Source organism: Bombina bombina, chromosome 2, assembly GCF_027579735.1.
Source record: "Bombina bombina isolate aBomBom1 chromosome 2, aBomBom1.pri, whole genome shotgun sequence".
In the NCBI taxonomy this organism is placed as follows: domain Eukaryota; kingdom Metazoa; phylum Chordata; class Amphibia; order Anura; family Bombinatoridae; genus Bombina; species Bombina bombina.
In genome coordinates, this window is record NC_069500.1 from 88,043,870 (window position 1) to 88,069,043 (window position 25,174).

The window sequence follows — 25,174 nt, forward strand, 5'->3', positions numbered from 1 at the left end:
TTGCTGATAAATGTACAAATATTCACGTAGGTATTTTTAAAGTACTTCTTCCCAGCATTATTTTCCTGATTTTTCTAAGAAAAAATGTTCTAGCCTTTATGGGAAAAGTTATTTTCTCCCGTATTGAATTTTAGCAGAGTGGACGTTTATACTGCTCCCCCCTGAGTGTTAACATATCTTTCAGCTGAAAAGTTTATAGGATTGCCAGACTCACCCCTCTTCAACTTCTGTCTCCCTCAAGTCAGTTGCAGGGAGCGTCAACTCTTCTTGCGGGATTGGCAGGCAGCCCACTCAGGGAGAGACTGTTTCTCGCTGCAGTTGTTCCAGCTAGGCGGTTTAGTGTAATCCCTGATAACCTCTACTACTCTCACGCAACAACGGTGGGAGAGGAGAAAGAGGGCCAGCCGATGCTTTCCTTCTGTGTTGGTACAGTCCGCTGTTTGCGCCCCCCGCTCTTGAAGAACCAGCCTCCCAACCCCTCTCTCGCAGCACCGGTGGGAGAGGGGGGAGCTTTAGAGAGGTGCCTGCGTTCTCGCCAGAAGAGCCTCGCGAGAGGTACCGGCACCGGAGACCAGCAAGCTTTAGCACTACACAGCAGGGGGAGTCCCAACCTGTTCAGCTTGCATCAGCCACATCCATAGACCCACCGCAAATCCTGTCAGAAGCCTGCCTCTCCCCGCTGGAATCAAACGGCTCTTCGCTCCTTCACACCGGCGATCCGCCTCTCGCCTCCTGTCAGTCCTCGTCACCCGGAGGGGACGCGATTTACTTGTCGCCACTAAGAGCGAGGGTCACGAGCCGTTCGCGGATACAGTCCTCAACAGCACGGGGGGGGTGAGCCTCCGCAATCCCCCGGGTAAGAGCCTCAAGGGGAGCCACAGTTAGTAACCGTACGAGCCGTTTGTAAAGTCCAGTTTTTTAAACACTCAGTCAACCTATTGGGGGGAGCTGAAAGGTCCTGCTTCTTTAGGGGGAAATAAATTTTTATCCTGGTAAGCAGTTTTCTCCCTTCACCAGCAATCTAGCTAGCGGCTGTTTACAGGGAGAAGTTTGATTTTCAGATAAGGCTTTTCTTTATTTACGAATGTTCAGGTATATGTAAAATTATTCCATGTTTTTCAGTGGGGCTTCTTTTGCTTCCTCTTATCCTTTAAACTTGGCTTAACATGCTTTAACAGCGAGTTGTATGAACGCTGTAATTGTTCCAGAAGTGTTGATTCAGGCAATCCATAGAGCTATCCCAGTATCTGGGATATGGCGCGAAGGTAACCGCCAGCAGCTGTAGGACAGGAGCTGGAGCTCAGCAGCACTTGCTATGCTCCTCCTCCACCGGAACCAGCAGCAGGGCATGCCAGGGCATGTCATTTTAAACAACTTTCTAATTTACTTTTATCAACATTTTTGCTTTGTTCTCTTGGTATTCTTAGTTTAAAGCTAAACCTAGGAGGTTCATATGCTAATCTCTTAAACCTTGAAGGCCGCCTCTAATCTGAAAGCATTTTGACAGTTTTTAACCACTAGAGGGCATTAGTTCATGTGTTTCATATAGAGCACTGATTGGCTAAAATGCAAGTCTGTCAAATGAACTGAAATAAGGGGGCAGTCGGCAGATACAAGGTAATTAGAGAGGTAAAACGTGTATTATCATAACTGCGTTGGTTATGCTAAACTGGGGAATGGGTAATAAAGGGATTATCTATCTTTTTAAACAATGCAAATTCTGGTGTTGACTGTCCCTTTAAAGTGAAAGTCAAAGAGGTTTGCTGTCTGTCACTCAAGCTCTGTAGTTGTGAATCTTGTCAGTCCATGATTTAATACACAGAGGCCTATGTTTTTGTATGCTGGATAAGTTATTATTTATAAATACTAATTCACCTGGGATTTAATCTGCCATAATTTTGCAATTTTGCACATCACAGAATCTAAATGGGATATTCAGTAGAATGCTGTGACCAGCCAAGGATTAGAGGTACTAATATAGCAGTTCAGCAAACGTACCCGGTATCACATTACATTCTCTGGCTCTCTGCATATTGCATTCTTTTTCTACAGTTATTCTGTTATCATTATCAAGAGTTGTTTTTGTATTAAAGTGTCTCAGTTAAAGGGACAGTAAAGTCAAAAATTACATTTCATGGTCTATATAGAGCATGGAATTTTAAACAACTTACCAATTTATTTCTATGATCAAATTTGCTTTGTTCTCTTGATATTATTTGTTGAAGACTAAACCTAGTTTACACTTCAGGAGAGTGCACATGTCTTTAGCAGTCTAGTGTTTGCAATATTGTTTTTAAAAATGTTATAAAAAGTTACAAATACTGCTACAATAGAGTGCTAAAGACACGTGCACGCTCATGATGCCCTATGAGCCCACCTAGGTTTACTCTTCAACAAAGTATTCCAAGAAAACAAAACAAATTTGATAACAGAAGTCAAATAAAAAGTTGTTTAAAATTAAATGTTCTATCCCCCCTCTCTTTTGCTCTCTCTCTCCCCCTCTCTCTATTTTGTTCTCTCTCCCCCCTCTCTTTTGCTCTCTCTCCCCTCTCTTTTGCTCTCTCTCTCCCCCTCTCTTTTGCTCTCTCTCTCCCCTGTCTTTTGGTCTCTCTCCCCCCTCTCTTTTCCCCTCTCTCTTTTGCGCTCCCTCTCCCCCTCTCTTTTGCTCTATCTCTCTCCCTCCTCTTTTGCGCTCTCTCCCCTCTCTTTTGCTCTCTCTCCATCCTCTCTTTTCCTGTGTCTCTCCTTCTATTTTACTGTCTCTCTCCCTCTCTTTTGCTCTCTTTCTGTCCCCTTTCTTTTGCTCTCTCTCCCCCTCTCTTTTGCTCTCTCTCTCCCCTGTCTTTTGCTCTCTCTCCCCCTCTCTTTTCCCCTCTCTCTTTTGCGCTCCCTCTCCCCCTCTCTTTTGCTCTATCTCTCTCCCTCCTCTTTTGCGCTCTCTCCCCTCTCTTTTGCTCTCTCTCCCTCCTCTCTTTTCCTGTCTCTCTCCTTCTCTTTTACTGTCTCTCTCCCTCTCTTTTGCTCTCTTTCTCTCCCCTTTCATTTGCTCTCTCTCCCCCCTCTCTTTTGCTGTCTCACTCTCTCTCTTTTGCTGTCTCTCTCCCTCTCTTTTGCTCCCTCTATCCCCCTTTTGCTCTCTCTATCTCTCCACTTTTGCGCTCTCTCTCCCCTTTCTTTTGCTCTCTCTCCCCCTCTCTTTTGCTGTGTCTCTCCCTTTCTTTTGCTCTCTCTCCCCCCTCTCTTTTCCCCTCTCTCTTTTGCGCTCCCTCTCCCCCCTCTCTTTTGCTCTATCTCTCTCCCTCCTCTTTTGCGCTCTCTCCCCTCTCTTTTGCTCTCTCTCCTTTCTTTTCTTGTCTCTCTCCTTCGCTTTTACTGTCTCTCTCCCTCTCTTTTGCTCTCTTTCTCTCCCATTTCTTTTGCTCTCTCTCCCCCCTGCTGTCTCACTGTCTCTCTTTTGCTGTCTCTCTCCCTCTCTTTTGCTCTCTCTACCCCCCTTTTGCTCTCTCTATCCCTCCGCTTTTGCTCTCTCTCTCCCCTTTCTTTTGCTCTCTCTCCCCCTCTCTTTTGCTGTGTCTCTCCCTCTCTTTAGCTCTTTCTCTCCCCCTCTCTTTTGCTCTCTCTCCCCCCCCCCTCTCTTATGCTCTCTCTCCCTCCTCTCTGTTGCTCTCTCTCTCTCCCCCTCTCTTTTGCGTTCTCTCCCCTCTCTTTTGCGCTCTCCCCCTCTCTTTTGCTCTCTCTCTCCCCCTCTCTTATGCTCTCTCTCCCCCTCTCTTTTGCTCTCTCTCTCTCGCTTTCCCCCTCTCCTTTGTGCTCTCCACCCTTTCTTTTGCTCTCTTTCCCCCTCTCTTTTCCTCTCTTTCCTCTTCTCCCCCCTCTATTTTGCTCTCTCTATCCTCCCTCTTTTGCTCTCTCTCTCTCCCTCTCTTTTGCTCTCTCTATCCCTCCCTTTTGCTCTCTCTATCCCTCTGCTTTTGATCTCTCTCTCCCCTTTCTTTTGCTTTCTCTCCCCCTCTCTTTTGCTGTGTCTCTCCCTCTCTTTAGCTCTTTCTATCCTCCTCTCTTTTGCTCTCTCTCTCCCCCCACTCTTATGCTCTCTCTCCCTCCTCTCTGTTGTGCTCTCTCTCTCCCCCTCTCTTTTGCTCTCTCTCTCCCCCTCTCTTTTGCGTTCTCTCTCTCCCCTCTCTTTTGCGATCTCCCCCTCTCTTTTGCTCTCTCTCTCTCTCCCCCTCTCTTTTGTTCTCTCTGTCCCCTCTCTTTTGCGATCTCCCCCTCTCTTTTGCTCTCTCTCTCCCCCTTTCTTGGTTCTCTCTCGCTCCCCTTTCTCCCCCCTCTCTTTTGCTGTCTCTCTCCCTCTCTTTAGCTCTTTCTCTCCCCCTCTCTTTTTCTCCCTCTCTTATGCTCTCTCTCTCTCCCCCCTCTATTTTGCTCTCTCTCCCCCTCTATTGTTCCCCTTCTCTTTTGCTCTCCCCCTCTCTTTTGCTCTCTCTCTCCCCCTCTATTTTGCTCTCTCTCCCCCTCTCCCCTCTCTCCCCCTCTCTTTTGCTGTCTCTCTCCCTCTCTTTTGCTCTCTCTCTCTCCCTCCCTCCCTCTATTTTGCTCTCTCTGTCTCTCTCTCCCCTTTCTTTTGCTCTCTCTCCCCTCTCTTTTGCTGTCTCACTCTCTCTCTTTTGCTGTCTCTCTCCGTCTATTTTGTTCTCTCTACCCTCCCTCTTTTGCTCTCTCTCCCTCTCTTTTGCTCTCTCTCTCTCCTTTCTCCCCCCTCTCTTTTGCTGTCTCTCTCCCTCTCTTTTGCTCTCTCTCTCCCTCCCTCTCTTTTGCTCTCTCTCCCCTTTCTTTTGCTCTCTATCCCCCTCTCTTTTGTTGTCTCTCTCCTTCTCTTTTGCTCTCTCTCCTTTGTTTCCAGAATTTCAATATCATATAAAGATTATTGTAACTAATACTTGCTTTCTTGCTCTTCATCTTTTTAAGATTTATGTGAACTTTTATTCATGCAAAATCTACTTACAACATTGTGTATCACTTAGATTTTTTTTTTACATACTATGAAATAAGAGCATCGTTCCTTTGTTTCTGGCTATTTAATGATCAACTGGATCTATCTATACATTTACTGGTCTCCTGATTTTAACCATCATTTCTACAGAATTTCAGTATTAGTGGAATATTGTTGGAACTGAAATTCTATCTAAATATTTAGGGCTAGATTACAAGTGGAGCGCTATTTAACGCTCCTGCTCTAGAAGTAAGCTGTTTGTGCACGTTGAGTTGCGCTCGTATTATGAGCTGAAAGTAAACTGTTTTTGCTTGTGCCCTAACCCGAAGCACTTAAAAAGCTGAACTTAGAATATAGAGCATGAGATAGCCTATTCCCCCTTAAAAGCCAATGGAGCAACAAAAGTGGAAAAACACCCTAGTAACACGCAAACTCGATCGCTTATTCTCTAGTGCGCTAACCCGACATGAAAATATGAATATTTCGCAATCGAATGTTCTTCACATATAATTTATGTTCTATTTATTCATAAATACATATTTCTATATATATGTGAAATTTTTTTGCACATATATATGTTTATATCTATCTATCTATCTATCTATCTATCTATCTATCTATCTATATATATATAATTATATATAGGTATAGAATTAGATATATACAGATATTTATAGGAATATCTATTTAGAAATACTTAGAACATATTCTGCTATGTGCAGAACATTGGAATGTGAAATATTTACAATAAATACACAGTATATTACTTCAATATTCAAATATCAATATTGCTTTTACATATTTTAATCTACTTAACCACAAAGGGTTCCAATGCACATATATATATATGTCTATATATGTGTACATATGTATTTATAAGTGTATATATGTCTGTAAATACATATATACACAAATAAATAATAAACACATATGTACACACACATATATATATATCTCTAGACATGTATATATATATATATATATATATATATATATATATATGTATATATGTTAAAGCCCTTTCAAGCCTTATAACTATGAGCCCTAATAACTTTTGTGTGCAATATTTTTTTTAATAATTTTTATGAGATGGTGTTATTATGAGTGTAACTGTACTATGTACCGGTAATATATTTTTGATGTGTTTTGTGCAACTTTTTGTTTCACAAAACAATTAACCAGAGCTCTGAGGATTCGCTAACCCAACGCGTGTTAACTTCATTTGGGTTCAATCGATCACATACATTTTCAACTTGTAATATGATCGAAAAACCTGACAGCTTCTATAAACCCCTTATAGCTAACGAATAACTGTTAGTGCTCCACTCATAATCTGGCCCGTAATTGGTGGCACTGAATAAAAATAAATAAATCAGTAGATGCCTCTTCTCTAACATCATCTCTAGAATATTTCTGCTTTAAGAGGTTCCAGTTTCACAACTTGCAATAAATCTGTTGGCACCAAGTTTTATAGAGCTTCTAAACTTGTCTATTTGACATCTCTTAATTAATCAAAATAATGACATATAACCCTGGAAAGTATATATATATATAAATTGTATTTGATTTATCATACTATACTGTGGCATTGTCCTATTTAAAGGGATGTGGAAGTCAAATTTTATGTGATGGTATAACTTTCCGTTTTGTATAAACAGATCCAATGTTAGCGCTAATTTAGATGGAGTTTAATTAATCAGTTGTAATGAAGATGCGCTATAACTAAGTTTTGAATGTGGGGCTGAAATAACCCATGCTCTGACTGCCCACTTCAAAAATATATATATTTTTTTGTGAGCTAATGGTTTGCACTGTTCTCCAATCGGCGCTCTAGCCATACGGCGCTCACACAATTTTCTATCACTAACATTCCAGATTTGTTTATACAAAGGGGAAATCTTACCATCACCTTAAACTTTCATGGTTTAGCTAAAGTGTACAATTTAAAAAAAATAAATCTATTTTACTTCTGTTGTCAAATGTACTTCTTTCTCTCAGTTTCTTATTGAAACCTAGGATCCTTTTTCATGGGAGCATACTGATGTAGGCTTAAGAGTGAGCACCTGCATGCATACACCTGGAAAGGAGCTATGTAAATGTCATAAAAGAAGGTAAATGTTAGTCTTCCTTATCAAGGAAGCATATTATATGGGGGGGGGTCATTAAAGTATAGTAGGTCACATGCAGTAAAAGTCATATCTCTATATGAAAACTTATTGATTGGTTACATAAAAGCCTAGATTTTTTTTTTTTATTATTATTATTTTTTTTAATATTGAGATTCGCCGGGCAGCATTTACTACAAATATTTTTTTCCATAGAAAGACAAAATGGCTTATTATGTCATGGCTCAAAAAAATACACCTACTATAACATAGCGCTCATAAGCATATGGGTTACTAGAGGGAAAGTATAAGAGAGTTGGTTACATGTTGGACTATTGTCCTGTCGGACATGATGGAACCCTAAATTTTAAACCATTTGCGTAGGCATGGGTTATGTAGCTCAGTTGGGATGTTGTATGTAGGGAGACCATAAATGAGAGTAGCAGTACGGGTCCAGCCCTCGTTAGCAACATGGCAAATTTTTCACAACAAAGCTGCGCATCAACTTTTGGACCCCAGAATTCTTATATAAACTGGAGGATGGAAACAGCTAAAACCCAAGGGCCACCATTAGACCTAAGTGGTCAATATATTTAGAGCATATCAATGTTATTTATATGGTATCTCAGCTAATCAATAATAAGACTAATAACTCAGCATGTATAAATTGGTAAATTATCTTAGCCGGCAGTTTACATGCCTGGAAAAGAACGATAGTGTGAGAATGTAGATTTCCTTGGGGGGGAATACACTTGACCGTTGCGGGCAATATATCCTTTCCTAGTTCATTGGTGCTATCTATTGAACCACACTTTGGCCACTAGTGTAGATAGTAAAGATTATTGCCGGAGCAAGATAGGCATTAAACTTGTTCCCAGGGTCACATGGCATGTATACACAACCATAGGTATATTCAGTGGTTAAGAGGGTTAGTAATACTCACATTTTAGGGAAGCCAACACTGCATAATCAACACATTATTAAGCAAAACAGTGTACAGAGCGCTACCTCGGCCGCTGGCAGCTCCTCCCACCAAATGAGTAGTTTACAAATATGGATGTATAGTACATGGCTTCCCCAACTCATTTACAGGAGAGAATAACCATTCACCTCAAAGGTCTCTGTTGTATAACCTATAATAGATATTAGCCTTTTAGTTATATAGGATCCTTTGACCCCATAATTATATAGGCTATAGGACATAGGTATTTAAATATACTATATCTATCGTTAGTTTTGACTGGGAAGTGTAAGTAATACCTTTCATATCTCTACTTATACAAGTGTGACCCATGTAATGAGGTACAATTAGCTAGCACACCAAGAAAAGGAGTGAAATAGTAGCAAAACATATATAACCAAATCTTATCAGAACCATTACTACATTTAACAGATATAGAGATTTGAATTAACAGGTGTGAGTAGTAATATGAAGTGTTACAGCCCATCTTGCGCAAGATTGTGCGTTCATTCACCTCACATAGCTTAGTGCCGCCACTAAGAATCCCGTAAGGTCACTGTCATGTGGGCATAATAGTGCGCAGACAAGATTGCCTAATAGCAACAGTATAATGACTGGTCTGGGCTAGGAATAGACTTTTCCTGGTAACTTAATGTTAAACAAACCTCAAAACTAGAACAGACAAACAAGGTCTGATGGCAAATTTAGCCAATGCCTCGTTTGAGGCCCCCGGTGTGGCAGACGTTGGCCTAACAAAGCCAGATTGAGATATAGAAGATGTTGGATGCATCACAGTACGAGACCATGCACAAGACGTGAGCAGCTGTCCACAGATACTTAGGTATCCACATCCGATAGTCAATGATCCTCCAATATGCGTCCCAACTGAGATCTTGCTCGGAGCATAGACCACTGATTCCCCAGGTTGCAAGTCAATGTCCAAACATTCCTCAGACTGCCCCTCAACATCACAGACATTCTCTGCTCGTACACTTTCCTCTATATTACTCGACTTATTAAGCACCTGACCTGCTATATACCCATAAGGCGAGCTGTCAGTCCGAACAGCAGAGCACCAGTGAGGACAAGCTTGTCACAGAGGGTGGCGGACGCTGGGGCCCCAAAGAATGAAGGTTCCTTTAAATGACGTCATCCAAGATGGCGTCCCTTGAATTCCGATTGGTTGATAGAATTCTATCAGCCAATCAGAATTAAGGTAGAAAAAATCCTATTGGCTGATTGGATCAGCCAATAGGATTGAGCTCACATTCTATTGGCTGATTGGAACAATCCAATAGGATTTTTTCTACCTTAATAGAATTCTATCAGCCAATCAGAATTGAAGGGACGCCATCTTGGATGACGTCATTTAAAGGAATCTTCAGTCAGTCGTAGCTGTGGAAAGAAGAGGATGCTCCGCGTCGGATGTCTTGAAGATGGACCCGCTCCGCGCCGGATGGATGAAGATAGAAGATGCCGTCTGGATGAAGACTTCTGCCCGTCTGGAGGACCACTTCTGCCCGTCTTGGATGAAGACTTCTGCCCGTCTGGAGGACCATTTCTGCCCGGTTGGATGAAGACGTCTCCCGGTAGGGTGATCTTCAGGGGGTTAGTGCTAGGTTTTTTTAAGGGGGGATTGGGTGGGTTTTAGATTAGGGTTGGTTGTGTGGGTGGTGGGTTTTAATGTTGGGGGGGGATTTGTAATTTTTTTTACAGGTAAAAGAGCTGATTACTTTGGGGCAATGCCCCGCAAAATGGCCTTTTAAGGGCTATTTGTAATTTAGTGTAGGGTAGGGCTTTTTTATTTTGGGTGGGGCTTTTTTATTTTGTTAGGGGGATTAGATTAGGTGTAATTATTTTTAAAATCTTGTAATTTATTTATTATTTTCTGTAATTTAGTGGGTTTTTTTGTACTTTAGATAATTTTATTTTAGTTAATTTATTTAATTATAGTGTAGTGTTAGGTGTAATTGTAGCTTAGGTTAGGTTTTATTTTATAGGTACTTTTGTCTTTATTTTATCTAGGTAGTTATTAAATAGTTAATAACTACTTAGTAACTATTGTACCTAGTTAAAATAAATACAAACTTGCCTGTAAAATAAAAATAAACCATAAGCTAGCTACAATGTAACTATTAGTTATATTGTAGCTAGCTTAGGGTTTATTTTATAGGTAAGTATTTAGTTTTAAATAGGAATAATTTAGTTAATGATAGTTATTTTATTTATATTTATTTAAATTATATTTCAGTTGGGGGGGTTAGGGTTAGAGTTGGACTTAGGTTTAGGGGTTAATAACTTTAATATAGTGGTGGCGACGTTGGGGGCGGCAGATTAGGGGTTAATAAATAAAATGTACATGTTGGCGATGTTGGGGGCAGCAGATTAGGGGTTCATAAGTATAATGTAGGTGGCGGCGATGTCCGGAGTGGCAGATTAGGGGTTAATAATATAATGTAGGTATCGGCGATGTCGGGGGTGGCAGATTAGGGGTTAATAACTGTAAGATTAGGGGTGTTTAGACTCGGGGTTCATGTTAGGGTGTTAGGTGTAGACATAACTTTTGTTTCCCCATAGGAATCAATGGGGATGCGTTAGGAGCTTTTCGCTGCTTTTTTGCAGGTGTTTTTTTTCAGCCGGCTCTCCCCCATTGATTCCTATGGGGAAATCTTGCATGAGCACGTTCAGCCAGCTCACCGCTAACGTAAGCAGCGCTGGTATTGAGGTGAGATGTGGAGCAAAATTTTGCTCTACGATCACTTTTTTGCGGTAAACGCAGAGTTTGGAAAAACCTGTAATACCAGCACTGTCTGTAAGTGAGCGGTGAGCATAAACTGCTCGTTAGCACCGCACAGCCTCTAATGCAAAACTCGTAATCTAGCAGTATGTTATTTAAATAGTTATTTGCATTGTGGGTTTTGGTGGTTTAAGGGGTTAATAAGTTAATTAGGTTTATTGCGATGTGGGAGTTTTGCGGTTGAGTTTTAGAGGTTAATAGGGTAATTAGGTGTATTCCGATGTGAGTGGTTGACAGTTAAGTGATTAAGGGGTTAATTACTTTATTATTTAGCGAAGTTGGGGTTTTGCGGTGTATGTGTTAATACTTCATGTAAGAGTTTTTTTTGTTATATTTCTTGCGGGCTGTGTTTTCTTTCTTTTTTTTAATACTTGATGCAGGCGGTTATTTGTTGTTTTTTTTAATACTTGATGCAGGCGGTTATTTGTTGTTTTTTTTAATACTTAATGCGGGCGGGTAGTTGTTTCTTTAGTAATGCTCTGTTTACCTTCACTGCATCCACCGGATGCAGCGCCTGCCTACCCTGTTTATATTTTTCCATAACATAGTTTAAAATTTAGCTCCACTTGAAATCATCAAACATCCTTTTTCATTACTGTGACGCAGTTTTACTATAAAGATTGCAACAAGAATACTAAATAATGCCACTGAAAGAAAAGTTTAGTCCAACATTTTCTTACATCTTTGTTAAAGTCATATATCAAACCTGGCATAGTTCCTGGTATATTTCTGCAAGAGTAGGAAAACATTGTCATGGTATCAGGACATAGCATTTTATTACTGTTTCCCTAAAAGAACCATATAAGTCTGTAATTTAAAGTTCACAGTTTAAATTAAAAGTCACTGTAACACAGTGTATTGCAGTGTTTAAAAAAAGATTCCAGGAGGGGCGGAGCCAACCTTGGAGCCAGACGGTCGCACTTCTTAACAGCTCTACCCATACTATACACTAAAAACTACATTTGCGGCTGTCTGTGCCCTAATACTCAACTACTTAACCATCATTGGGAACCTGAGATCTCAGTCGTTCCTACCAACCTTTTTCTTTTAGAAGGGAACAGCATTACGGCAACAGACTCCTAAAACCTCGGTGCGTTTAGCATCGCATACAGGGCCTGCAGCAGCCATCTTGCGGCCTGATCAACACCTCTAGCTGTGCACTAGATTTGACTAAAGTTTAGTTCTCTGTAATCATCGACCTAGGGCACCACTACCTAAACATGGAGGATGCAGACTATGTTATGGGACAAATATATTTCTTCCTAGACAGTTGTAGGGCTGTGCTCGGTCCTCATATGCCATCGGAGTCTAAGCAGGCAGCGGCAAGGCCCACACTTCACGCTACTCACCCGCAGAATAGCGATATCACAAGCTCGCTGAGCTCACCGTTTACCTGGCATCAGGTACCATCCCCTGACAGAAGAAATCAGGGGGCGGCAGCTTCCCACATGATAGAAGAGAAAGAAGGGGACAGAACTTATGCAGCTGACCGCTCACAGCTCCCACCCGGTGTCGGTCTAACCTACACTCCATCTGATGCAGTAATCCGCATATTGCCTGAAACTCAAAAATCACCTTCTGCTGCGCTTGGTTGCGATCCTGGAGATCAGTCCCAAGCAATTCCGCACAATGATGTCGCAGTCTGGAGGATCTTGCTTTCTACTTGTCCGGAATTGGTTCCTCGCTCCCGGGTAGCCCCTTGCAGCACTACCCGCACATTAAAGGTCAGGTTCCCAGCAAGTTTCCGCAGGAGGGCCTGCCCGGAGACCCACAACAGCGCATCTCAGAGACCTTAGACCACTATGAAAAAGGCTAAGCACGGTTGATAGAACTCTCCCTCAAATTGCAGACTGGCAGCCCTATTCCATATTGAAACAACTGGTATAAGCTGAACTCCTATTACCACAATTCTATTTTGCTCTCTTTAAGGGACACTCGTTGACATTCAAATAACTTTAAGAAGTTACCTATAACTATATTTCTTGCCAATATTATTGCTGCTTATGATAGTTGTATTCACCTCTGCAGTTAGGGGCTGTCACTATGTGTGCGTTTATTTGATTCTTATACAATGCTTTCCTCTCTCTATCAAGCTATATGTGGTTCCCTATGTTTTTGCTCCCACAGTTGTATCTAGCTAGGGATGAAATCTCTGCTTCAAATAATAATGACCTAGAATTTCACTTGCTCCACTGTGTTAATCAACTGCCTACTATGCCTTTAATTTGTAGAGGCCCCAGCTACTATGTTTAATTGCCTTAAACTCTAGTTGTAACTTGTTATATATGTAGAGGATGTTCCCCTCAGTGTAAAGAAATATTTGTTAGGATAAGTCAGGTCTTATTGCTCACACACCATATGTTTATTAATTTGCACTCTCAGGTTCCTTTCATTTTGGTCACACTCTTTGTGGGTAAAACAGCACTACCACATGGCGATAAGTTTACTTCACTCCCATGCTCCTTTGGCTAAGGCTGGTCCTTTGCCTCTACATGTATCCTTCAATGTTAGGGAGTTCTCCACTGCAACGGTTACACTCCTAGCGCTATGTGCAGCCTTCAATCTAGTCACTCCTCTGCTAGCGGCCGAAGCAGCGGGAGCCTGTTTATTGCAGGTGTGGGGCTTTATGGAGGAATTTTAGTGCTAATTACATTTTACCATTAATACTTGATAATCGTTACATAACCTGAGCTGCTACATATGACTGACTCACCTACCCTTTCCATACTGGAAATCCCGACAAATACTGACGTCTCCCATTCATCTAACTAAGCATAGCTTGCCCCGATAAGGGCGTGCTATTTCTGTATTACGAATTGTCTCCCTTATCTTACTAGGTTACTCATCCTTGAAACACAGTTAGTCCCAGCCCATAGTTAGTGTCCCTAGGTCTTTGTTATGATTGGAGTCATTCATCCTTATTTTTACTTGTCCTTATCTATTACTTAAAAAAAAAAAAAAAAAAAAAAAGTAGGCTTTCTTATATCATCTCTCCCATACTTAATTACCCACCTCCCCCCCCCCCCACCCTATAAAAATATACCTCCTAACTTGGGAGATCTGACTACACGACTCATCTTGCTTATGTCGTATCCTGTTTATCCTAGATACCTATTTTGCCATACTAATTTTGCCAGTTTTACTACACTAAGTAATTCATTATACTTACATATTAAAACACACTATTTAACCAGTAACGGCACTTGTCGATATGGCTTGAAATATATCCTGTTAATTTACTGCACCTAAAGGACCACCTATTCTACCGCACTTATATACCATCCTACATGGGTTAACCAGAAACGGCATTTGCCGACTTTGCTTGAAATATATCTTGTTAATCTACTTTCTCACATAATTTTGCTTAGTTTCCTTTATACACAACATACCCACATTCTCAATTACAATTACTATCGATACCACATACCCCATTGGATGCAAATACCTACATACTTTCCTTTAACCCTACCTAATTCATTTTTCGCTACCATTTATTGTACTGTTCGTTGAACTATTCTAATCCCGTAAGTTCTAAAATGACCATTCAATATGTTAACCTTAGTTCATGCAAAATAGAAAAGAGGTTCCATAACTTTATTCCTATTGAGGCGTTTGTCTTCTGTCTATATATCAACTGTCATATTGAAATGTACCATTTATGTTTGTTTTATTGACATGTCTTACATAAGTTGTATTGTTTTCGCACAACCTCAATAAAATCTTTAAAAATAATAAAAAAAAAGATTCCAGGGTTTACTACTGCCTAAAAAAGTGTGCTCCTGTGCAAACTCAGTTTTGTATTGGTTGAGAGAATGCCCATAGGGCATATGGGAGGGGGAAATTACAACAGCAGCTGCTCCTTATCCCCCCCTCCCAAACAATGTAAGGAAGCAATTTTAACAGGTAAAATTAATTGTGAAAATGTTAATAGCCCTTATATTTTATACTAAAATTAAGGCACAGACAACTAATATATATTCTGTTGTAGCTAATAATAATATATTTCAAAATGAGGCACCATCATTTTTATTTTTTTCGCTATCAACTGTTCCTTTGTTAAGCAAATAACATTTTACTTTCTGACGTCTTCTTCCTGTCCAGAGATAACTTTAAGGATTTAAGAATAAAAAACAAACTAAGGTCTGTGACAAATTAGTCCAAAGTTTCAGCCCACAGTTATACAATGTGTATTGTGTACTAATTATAGATCAAAACATGTAATTTATCTAGTTATGTATATTGATTGACAAAAACAATATGTGGGGTGTAGCGCTTGTAAGATGAATGTGCTTATTAGAGAGCACTGTAACAATGGGTTGAGAAACCTCACTCTAATCAGATATTTTTTAGAGAACATCAGCAGGTTGTTGATATTCTCAGCTGGATGGTAGTTGGTTAAAATTCCAGAGAGAGGAGAAGACAAGATGGCGGCTCACCTTAAGCAAGAAGCTGACTCTTTATAATAAAACTATTTATTAACATGTATGGTAAAATTATTATTTTTGGTACGTGTGTTTAATATTCTTATTTCAAGTAGCTTATATTCATGAATAATTTACTATATATGTGTGTGCTTATTACTAAAATGTTTGTTATTTCATTGAAACAGTAGTAGAATGTAATGCCCAGCAGTTTACTTTCAAGCTATTATATTCTGAGTCATATTTTTTGACTAATTTGTCTTTTAAGAGTATGAGAGCTATTCATAAAATTAGATAAAAGATGTATGATTTGTACTTGAGAGACACTGTAATTTAACTGTTTTTTTTTTTTAAATGCAACATGTTTAAAAGTAGTCATTTAGCTTCTAAAGAGTTAATCTTGCTTTAACAAATTTTGCAAACAAGTAACTAATAGGAGTATTTATATCTCTTATATGTAGAGGAAACAAGTGTTTAAAATATGCCAACGATTAAGGCTCAAGGAGCTGAAAATGTTTGACAATCTAGATAGGATTTGCTATTGTCCCTTTTATTTTCAATAAAGTTGTATGTATCATTTTTGCTGTCACTCATTTTTGTTTTTTTAACTCTTACTTTCATGCTCTCTATAAGTCTATGAGCATATATAACACATTATTGTTTCCATACTGACTTTTCCCACATCCTATTCTTTTTCCCAGTATCTTCATAATATTCTTAAGCCCCAAGTAGATTGTTGCATGTTTATTTAAAGAAAGAGCAATTGTATTAGCATTATATAATAATAGTAATATTAATATTTTTGTTATATGTCTTACCTTTTTTGTTGTCTTTTAAGGCTGATATTTCTGTATTGCTCTCCTTGTTGTAACTCTTTCCCTCATCCACTGCCAAAGACACATCGCCGGCTAATGTGTCTTTTTCACACTTGGAAATTTTGGCTTGTTCCTTTCCATGTCCTTTTAACTTTTTCCTTACTGCTTTATTTTCAGCATTTTTTACAGTTGAGTTGGTGACAGCCACTGGATGACCTGAACAACTTAGAGACTGTAAATTCTGCACTCGATGGCCTTTTAAATCAGTATCAGCATTTTTGCAAACTTTTAATGATTCATTAGAATTTGGAATGTCGACCTTGGCCTTTAATAATAGTGCATCTTCATTTTCATGTACCGATCTATCTGAAGCCACTGAAAGCTCTCTTGTGAAATGTATTGGCTTTTTTCTCACAATAGTTGAAAGGTTTGCTATCCCAAGTTTAGTGTTTGGTTGATCCCCATCAATAGAAGTGCAATTTTTTTTATTTTGTAAAGACGGTACTGAAAGTTTCCTTTTACTAGACTCTGTTTTTGGATTTGATTTTTGTTTATTACTTTTGTTGACTACATTTCCTTTAATATCACATGGCAAAGTGTCAGTAGTCCTCCTGGTGTAATCAACTAAAGTCTTAGTGTTACAAAGCCCCACATTCTCTGCCTTTTTACATGTTGTTAAATGTACTTTACTATTCAACCTTTCATTGACGGTTGGGAAATCTTGACGGTGCGATGATGTGTTTTCTACTGATCTTCTTCCAGTTACATCATCCAATTCCTTTGATTTTTCCACTTCATTGTTTGAATGTTTTTGGTCATCCAGTTGATTAATGTGCACTTTTTTTATATTGCCAACTTTACACTGAGCATGGTCTAAGGTTTCGTTTACCTGGTTTATGTACGTCTCTGATTCTGCCATAATAATTCTTTCTTCGTCTTTGATCTGAGCATCAGTACCTTGCTGTTCACATGACATTCCTAAGGAATGGTAGCCATCATCCAAACTGTCTTGCTTTTTACATTTTTTATCAGTTTTTTTTTTAGGTGACGCACCAACCTCTGTATCAAAGATGTCTAATTCCTGTTCCCTTGGTTCACAAGTACATCCTTGATCTTTATGTTCCTTCTCTGCTTCCCAAAGAACTATTCCTTGTGAATTATACAATCTTTCTTGAGCACAGGTGCCAAAAATATGTTTTTGCTTATTTTTATTTTTATCCAAAAGACATTCAACCAGCGTTGTAGGGGTGGTGTTGGTTTCAACAGATTGTGCAAGACATTTTTCTGTTTGATTGTTGTGATGGTCATTTTGATAATCCACTGCTTGATCTGTTTCTTTTATTGAAACGCAAACATCTATTTTGTCATTAAGTAGTGACTGGTCAATATTATTGGACTTGATTGTTTTCAATTTCTATAAAATATATAAAAATAAAGAAGAAAATGTAAAACATTGTGATATAACATAAAATGAAGTATGCGTATATACTTACTATGTACAGGAAAAACTAAAACTATTTTAACATGCCATGAAAGATTTATAAAACATATTTATCAGCTGTGAATACTATAAAATAGTAAAATGATTACTCCTGTGTACAATGGTCTAAGACAAAAAAGTCAAAAGCAACAAAAATACAGGCATTCAAGAATGTCTTTTTCTTGAGCGTAAGTGGAATAATCAAATTCACTTAATGATTTATGGAGATATTTAAGTCTTGGTCTATTTGATATGCCCCTTGTATTATGGAAAGAATTAATCAGTCTAAGGACCAGTTGAAAATTAAGGTATAATGGATAACATGTGCAAGAATATAAAGGTACGGCCACCCTTTCCCGTGGAGTTGTGGCTAACAATGCACTTATTGGCTAAAATGCAAGTCAATAGATAATAAATACAAAGTCATGTGATTAGGGTACTGTCAGAAGGGGCTTAGATACAAGGTAATCAAGAGGTTAAAAGTATATTAATATAACCAAGTTGGCTGTGCAAACCTGGAGAATGGGTAATAAAGGGATTATCTATCTTTTTAAGCAATAACTTTTTTGGAGTTGACTGTTCCTTTAACAGATACACGGGAACTGTTTTCCTTCAGAGAAATGTACTAAAGTATCAATAGGACAGAGTTTAAAAAATGCCAGTGCTTTCCTGCCTTCTATATATGTCTAGAGTTCGACACATAAAGAGGAATAAAACCCCTCTGGTTATCACATGATCAATGTGAAAATGAATAAATGTGGAAGGGCAGTTACATGATGTCTCTGTCTTACAGGGCCCTTTGCCACTGCAGGCAGATGCAGCATGCAGAAGCACTAATTAATTGCTATCATTTTATAATATTAACATTTATAAAGTTGATATTTGTGTGCTTATGTAACGGAGCTATGTTTCAACCAAGGATACCAAGAGAATAAAGAACACTTTTTTTTTAAATTGCAAATTCTGTCTAAATCATGAAATTAATTTTGACCTCCATGTTTATGAACAAGAATATTGATAAATGTTACTGATATGTGATATATGATACATGTATATATAAACAAGGTCAAACAAACACACACATTAACTATTGACTACCATTGAACTCAGAAAACTAACTACCACTAAGGCATACCTGTAGAGACATGTTCTGGAACGATTGCAGAGATTATATATGTTTTACAAGGGATCTGGAGTTTATATTGTAGCTCACAACCCCTTTATAAAGAACATTTTCCTGGGCTAATTGATCACGAGGTATTAGGTCAAGCCATTGCTATGTTTAGAGGAGACTAGTCCAATGAGATGTCGCACAACTGATGCCCTAATTAATGTGTTCCTGTGACACTGAAACCCAATAATGGTCAGGTTAGTTATGTGACCAGGTTGAGCCCATATTTAATAGTGTCAAGATTGTAATATGACACTGGGGGTATCATACTTTACATGCTTTTCATTGTTTTCTTTCCTAAATGACTAGTGCTTCAGTGTATTGTGGTTTCTTTGTCTAAACGATTTAGTAAATGTTTGCTAGGTATGTATCTTGTTTGAAAGAGGCATACATAGTTATTATGCTAAAGTATTTGACCATAAGTATTTTGACCAGTTTACTTATATTATTAAATTAAATTATTTTTCTTATGGTATCGTTTATAGAAGATTAAAGTTAAGTAGGCTAATGGTAGCTAAGGAGTGTGCATGTGCCTTTAGCAGTCTATCACATGCATGCTACTGAGCCCACCCAGACTTACTCTTCAAATAAAGGATACCAAGATTACTAAGCAAAATTTATTTAAAAAAAAAAGCAAAATGGAAAGTTGTTCAACATTCCATGCTCTATCCAAACCATTTAAAGTGATTGTAAAGTTATGCACTTTAAGACATAGTATATAATAAAAGGCCAGGTATTATTTTATTATTATTATTATTATCGGTTATTTGTAGAGCGCCAACAGATTCCGCAGCGCTAAGGTATGTTTGTGCAGTAGAGACTGTGCAAGGACAAACATACCTGGCCTTTATGATCAACTTCAGATCGAGATCAGTTTGACCGTTTCGTGGGGGGCGTGGTTGTGGGCGTGGTCGGGTGGAGCAAGTGTGGTGAGGGGAGTGACCTACGGGAGTGCCGCGGTGGGGACGTGGTTGGACCAGGAGTGGGTGTGGTCAGCCATGAGTGGGCGTGGCCTGAGAGCGACAAAGAGTGGGGAGAGATGGAGGGGGCAAAAGCAAAAGAAAGGGGAGAGAGAGCAAAAGAGAGGGGAAAGAGCAAAAGAGAGGGGAAAGAGCAAATGAGAGGGGGAGAGAGATCAAAAGAGAGGGAGGAGAGAGCAATAAAAAGAGCGGAGAGAGAGCAAAGGAGAGAGGGGAGAGCAAAAGAAAGGGGGCAGAGAGAGCAAAGGAGAGGGGGTAGAGAGAGCAAAGGAGAGGGGGGAGAGAGAGCAAAAGAGAGAGGGGAGAGAGAGCAAAGGAGAGGGGTGAGAGAGAGCAAAGGAGAGAGGGGAGAGCAAAAGAGAGGGGGTAGAGAGAGCAAAGGAGAGGGGGTAGAGAGAGAAAAGGAGAGGGGGAGAGAGAGCAAAGGAGAGGGGGGAGAGAGAGCAAAGGAGAGGGGGGAGAGAGAGCAAAGGAGAGGGGGGAGGGAGAGCAAAAGAAAGAGGGGAGAGATAGCAAAGGACGGGGGACAGAGAGCAAAGGAGAGGGGGGAGAGAGAGCAAAGGAGAGGGGGGAGAAAGAGCAAAGGAGAGGAGGAGAAAAAGCAAAGGAGAGGGGGAGAGAGTGCAAAGGAGAGAGGGAGAGAGAGTAAAGGAGAGAGAGGAGAACAAAAGAGAGGGGGGAGAGAGAGCAAAAGAGAGGGTGAGAGAGAGCAAAAAAGAGAGGGTAGAGAGAGCAAAAGAGGGGGGAGAGAGAGCAAAATAGGTGGGAGAGAGAAAGCAAAAGAGGGGGGAGAGAGAGCAAAAGAGAGGGGGAGATAGCCAAAGAGAAGGGGAGAGAGCAAAAGAGAGGGGAGAGAGAGAGCAAAGAAAGGGGGGAGAGAGAAAGAGAGCAATAGAGAGGGCAAGAGAGAGCAAAAGAGAGGGGGGCAAAAGAGAGCACAAAAGAGAGGGGAGTGAGAGAGAGAGAGAGAGCAAAAGAGAGGGGGAGAGAGAGAGTGCAAAAAAGAGGGGGAGAGAGAGAGAGAGCAAAAGAGAGGAGGAGAGAGAGCAAAAGAGAGGGGGAAGAGAGAGAGCAAGGGGTGGGACCGCTGTACTACAAAAAATGGCCGTGTGCACAGGCTTTAGGACTAGGAGTATATAAAATGAATCTTAAAAACAGGTGCCCTTTCATTCATTACATTTTTTAAAGACAATTCCTTAGTAAAATAATTACCATTTAGTTCTGGCATAATCTCGCCCTCCCTCCACCAGCATCTCATACTGTATTTAGAGAAATATGAAGAGAAGAGGGCACCACATAGGGTAATATCGCTTTGATACAACAAGCACAAGCGTAGAAGATAATGCGCTTACCAGAAGCTGTGGTACTGTTCTATGACCAGTACTATCTCGCCTGCTAGCACTCAAATCAGTGGCTAGTACACTGTCAGATGGTCAATCCTAGAATCTTCCCTTTTAGATGTCGGCTCAGCCGTTGAAGGAAGTGAAAAGAATATTTGAAATCTTGTGTAGTAGCACAGGATGAAGGGTAACGGACAACTTCCAAGTTAAAAGAATGAAGGCTGTATTTAGTTGATCGATGACGTTTCTGGGTTCATCCAATCGTTGCGTGCTTCCCGAGCTGGATGCCAAAGGGGGCATACAACGATTGGGTGAAGCTGGATTTATCATCAAACAACTAAATACTATATCTTAAAGTATATAACTTTACAATCACTTTAAGTTTAATGTTGACTTTCCTGCCACTTTAAACGTTCATGATTCAGGTAGAGCATGCAATTTTAAGCAACTTCCCAAATGACTTCTATTATTTTCTTCATTCCCTTGATATCCTTTATTGAAGAGCATACTTAGGCAGCAACAATGCACTATTGGGATCTAGTTGCTTATTAATCAACCCGCATATTTGTCTCTTGTTATTGACTCACCCGATGTGCTCAGCTAGTTCCTATTAGAGCATTGCTGCTCCTTCAACAAAGGATACCAAGAGAATGAAGTCAATCTTATAATAGAAACACACTGGAAATTTGTTTAAAATTGTACACTCTATCTGAAGCATGAAAGAAAAATCTGGGGTTTCATGTTCCTTTTACCCCTGCAAAGGGCTTCTTGAAAGTCAATCAAAAGAATGCATGGAATATACCCACCAATCTGCTCCCATGCAATCTCCAAGTTTGGCCAGGTGCTTGCACAAGCTGAGATGGTGCTTATCTTAAAAAAAAGTTAAAGTAGCTTGGTTTTAAAAGCTGTATTGGGCTACCAGGACACCAGGAGATTTCCTGTGGGCTGCAGCAGCTGGGCCAGCTACAGCTTAAAGTTATGGTAAACTAAATCATTTAACTAAGTGCCATCTAAAATTAACTGCCTAAAAATCACTATTGCCATTTTTTTTATTTTCTGAAATACCTTTAATTTCTTACTATATTTCTCCAAATATAGTATTCCCTGCCATGTAAACGCAGTCCCCGCTCAATCATGTATTTCTTTTCCCTCTGACCGCATCACTATTGTCCTATTGCGATGCGTGTCAGTTGATCCCCACAGACATGCATTTTGCTTCCAAGGGGAGTTTCAGGATCGATACATTGTAAACACTGAATCGTAGTTTTTGTGATGATTCAGTGTTTACTTGGATTGCTGCCAGCAGCTTCTTCGCATTGCACAAAGTAAGGTGATACGGGAGTGCGCATCTATAGAAGGAAGTATAAATCTTCGGGATAACATTCGCCCTAACTGTGACGTTAGAGAGGTACAAGCCTCAGACAACGTCATTTACTCTAGGCTTGGGGAAACGGTGAGGGCGGTCTAGAGACATATGATTGACAGGTACAAAATGTATGCATATTACAATAATAAAACGCAATATTAAAAAAAAAAAGATTATTATATTTAGGATACGTGCAATCTAAAAATGTAATGAAGTATACACTACATTTACCATCACTTTAAGGGGGTGGTGATGGTGGTGATGCAATTCATCTCTATCAACTCCCTTTCCTCTTTTGAGATATACGTATTAAGGTCACAAAGTGATTCCTTTCTTTTTCCTAGACAATGTACCATTTAGTAGCCCTCCTCCTTTCTGATGTCAAGTCAAGTCCCTGTGAGACACTGCTTTGAGTGTCTTCTACAGATTACTAAATATCCTAAATACGGACTGTCAATTCATTACTTTTTTTTTATAAATTTGGTTTCACTTCTATAATTTCTTGATTTCCTTTAATTATTAAAAATTATCCCCATTTTCTTTGTCTATCACATCTCTCGTCCTCTTAATGTAGCATCTCATCTGATATGAAGCACCTTGTATTGTATTCCTTCCCTTATATCTGTAGGCCTCTCATATGCCTAACACCTCTCTCTTTAATTACTCTACACATTTGGAATGTACTGGCAGAGAAATTCCATCAAGCCTTTACTCTCTGTCTGGTTCCGGCAAAATTAATGAGACACCTGATGCAAAGCCATTCCATTCAAATAATCTCTCTAACTAGCATACAAACAGATTATTACAAATAACCTTTCATGTGCACTTGGCAAATTACCCTGTGTCTACAAGATTTCCATTGGTCTTTGGTGGAAATGTTTGATACCTATAACCTCTATTGAAGTAATGTGTACATCATTTATCCTTAATGTATATGCCAGTTTTTCCATGTTTTTTTTTTTTAGATTTAGAGCAAACAATGATCCTTGGTTTAACTTTGTATAAAAAACAACTGGCCCTAGGAAAGTATAATATACTTTAAAGTAATGAGTGATAGCAAAGTTCCCAGTTATGTGAGACCTGAGGTTTAATTAGCCTATAGAAGAGCTGTAGGGTGGGTTTGAGGTATGATATGTATGAGAGGGGCTACAGGTACAGGGGTCTGATCTGAGGTCTGCTGTGGGCATGTGTGTGAGATGGACTGCAGGGGCATTTGTGTGATCTGAAGTCTGATGTAACAATGTGTATGAGATGGGCTACAGGGCCAGGGGTTTAATCTGAAGTCTGATATGGGCATGTGTATGAGATGGACTACAGGGCCAGGGGTTTAATCAGAAGTCTGATATGGGCATGTGTATGAGATGGACTACAGGGCCAGGGGTTTAATCAGAAGTCTGATATGGGCATGTGTATGAGATGGACTACAGGGCCAGGGGTTTAATCAGAAGTCTGATATGGGCATGTGTATGAGATGGACTACAGGGCCAGGGGTTTAATCAGAAGTCTGATATGGGCATGTGTATGAGATGGACTACAGGGCCAGGGGTTTAATCTGAAGTCTGATATGGGCATGCGTATGAGATGGACTACAGGGCCAGGGGTTTAATCAGAAGTCTGATATGAGCATGTGTATGAGATGGACTACGGGGCCAGGGGTTTAATCTGAAGTCTGATATGGGCATGTGTATGAGATGGACTACAGGGCCAGGGGTTTAATCAGAAGTCTGATATGAGCATGTGTATGAGATGGACTACAGGGCCAGGGGTTTAATCAGAAGTCTTATATGGGCATGTGTATGAGATGGACTACAGGGCCAGGGGTTTAATCAGAAGTCTGATATGGGCATGAATATGAGATGGACTACAGGGCCAGGGGTTTAATCAGAAGTCTGATATGGGCATGTGTATGAGATGGACTACAGGGCCAGGGGTTTAATCAGAAGTCTGATATGGGCATGTGTATGAGATGGACTACAGGGCCAGGGGTTTAATCAGAAGTCTGATATGGGCATGTGTATGAGATGGACTACAGGGGTTTAATCAGAAGTCTGATATGAGCATGTGTATGAGATGGACTACAGGGCCAGGGGTTTAATCAGAAGTCTGATATGGGCATGTGTATGAGATGGACTACAGGGCCAGGGGTTTAATCAGAAGTCTGATATGGGCATGTGTATGAGATGGACTACAGGGCCAGGGGTTTAATCAGAAGTCTGATATGGACATGTGTATGAGATGGAGTACAGGGGCAGGGGTATAATCTGAAGTCTGATATGGGCATGTGTATGAGATGGAGTACAGGACCAGGGGTTTTAATATGAAGTCTGATATGGGCATGTGTATGAGATGGAGTACAGGACCAGGGGTTTTAATATGAAGTCTGATATGGGCATGTGTATGAGAGGGACAACAGGACCAGGGTTTAATTTAAAGGCCTGATGTGGGCATGTGCCTGAGATGGACTACAGGGCCAATAATTTAATCTGAAGTCTGCCGTGGGCATGTGTCTGAGATGGACTACAGGGCCAGGGGTTTAATCTGAGGTCTGCCGTGGGCATGTGTATGAGATGGACTACAGGGCCAGGGGTTTAATCAGAAGTCTGATATGGGCATGTGTCTGAGATGGACTACAGGGCCAGGGGTTTAATCTGAGGTCTGCCGTGGGCATGTGTATGAGATTGACTACAGGGCCAGGGGTTTAATCAGAAGTCTGATATGGGCATGTGTATGAGATGGACTACAGGG

At 40.1% G+C, this 25,174-nt stretch overlaps 1 protein-coding gene across 2 annotated transcripts in view; it reads right to left on the minus strand.

Annotated features, from left to right (window-relative positions):
- Positions 1-25,174, minus strand: part of ALPK2 (alpha kinase 2) — a 216,542-nt gene that overhangs the window by 104,966 nt on the left and 86,402 nt on the right. For both annotated transcript variants that reach the window (XM_053701164.1, XM_053701165.1), the window contains exon 3: positions 16,096-17,506. In XM_053701164.1, coding sequence (XP_053557139.1) covers positions 16,096-17,506 — 1,411 coding nt within the window. The remainder of the gene's footprint in view (positions 1-16,095; positions 17,507-25,174) is intronic.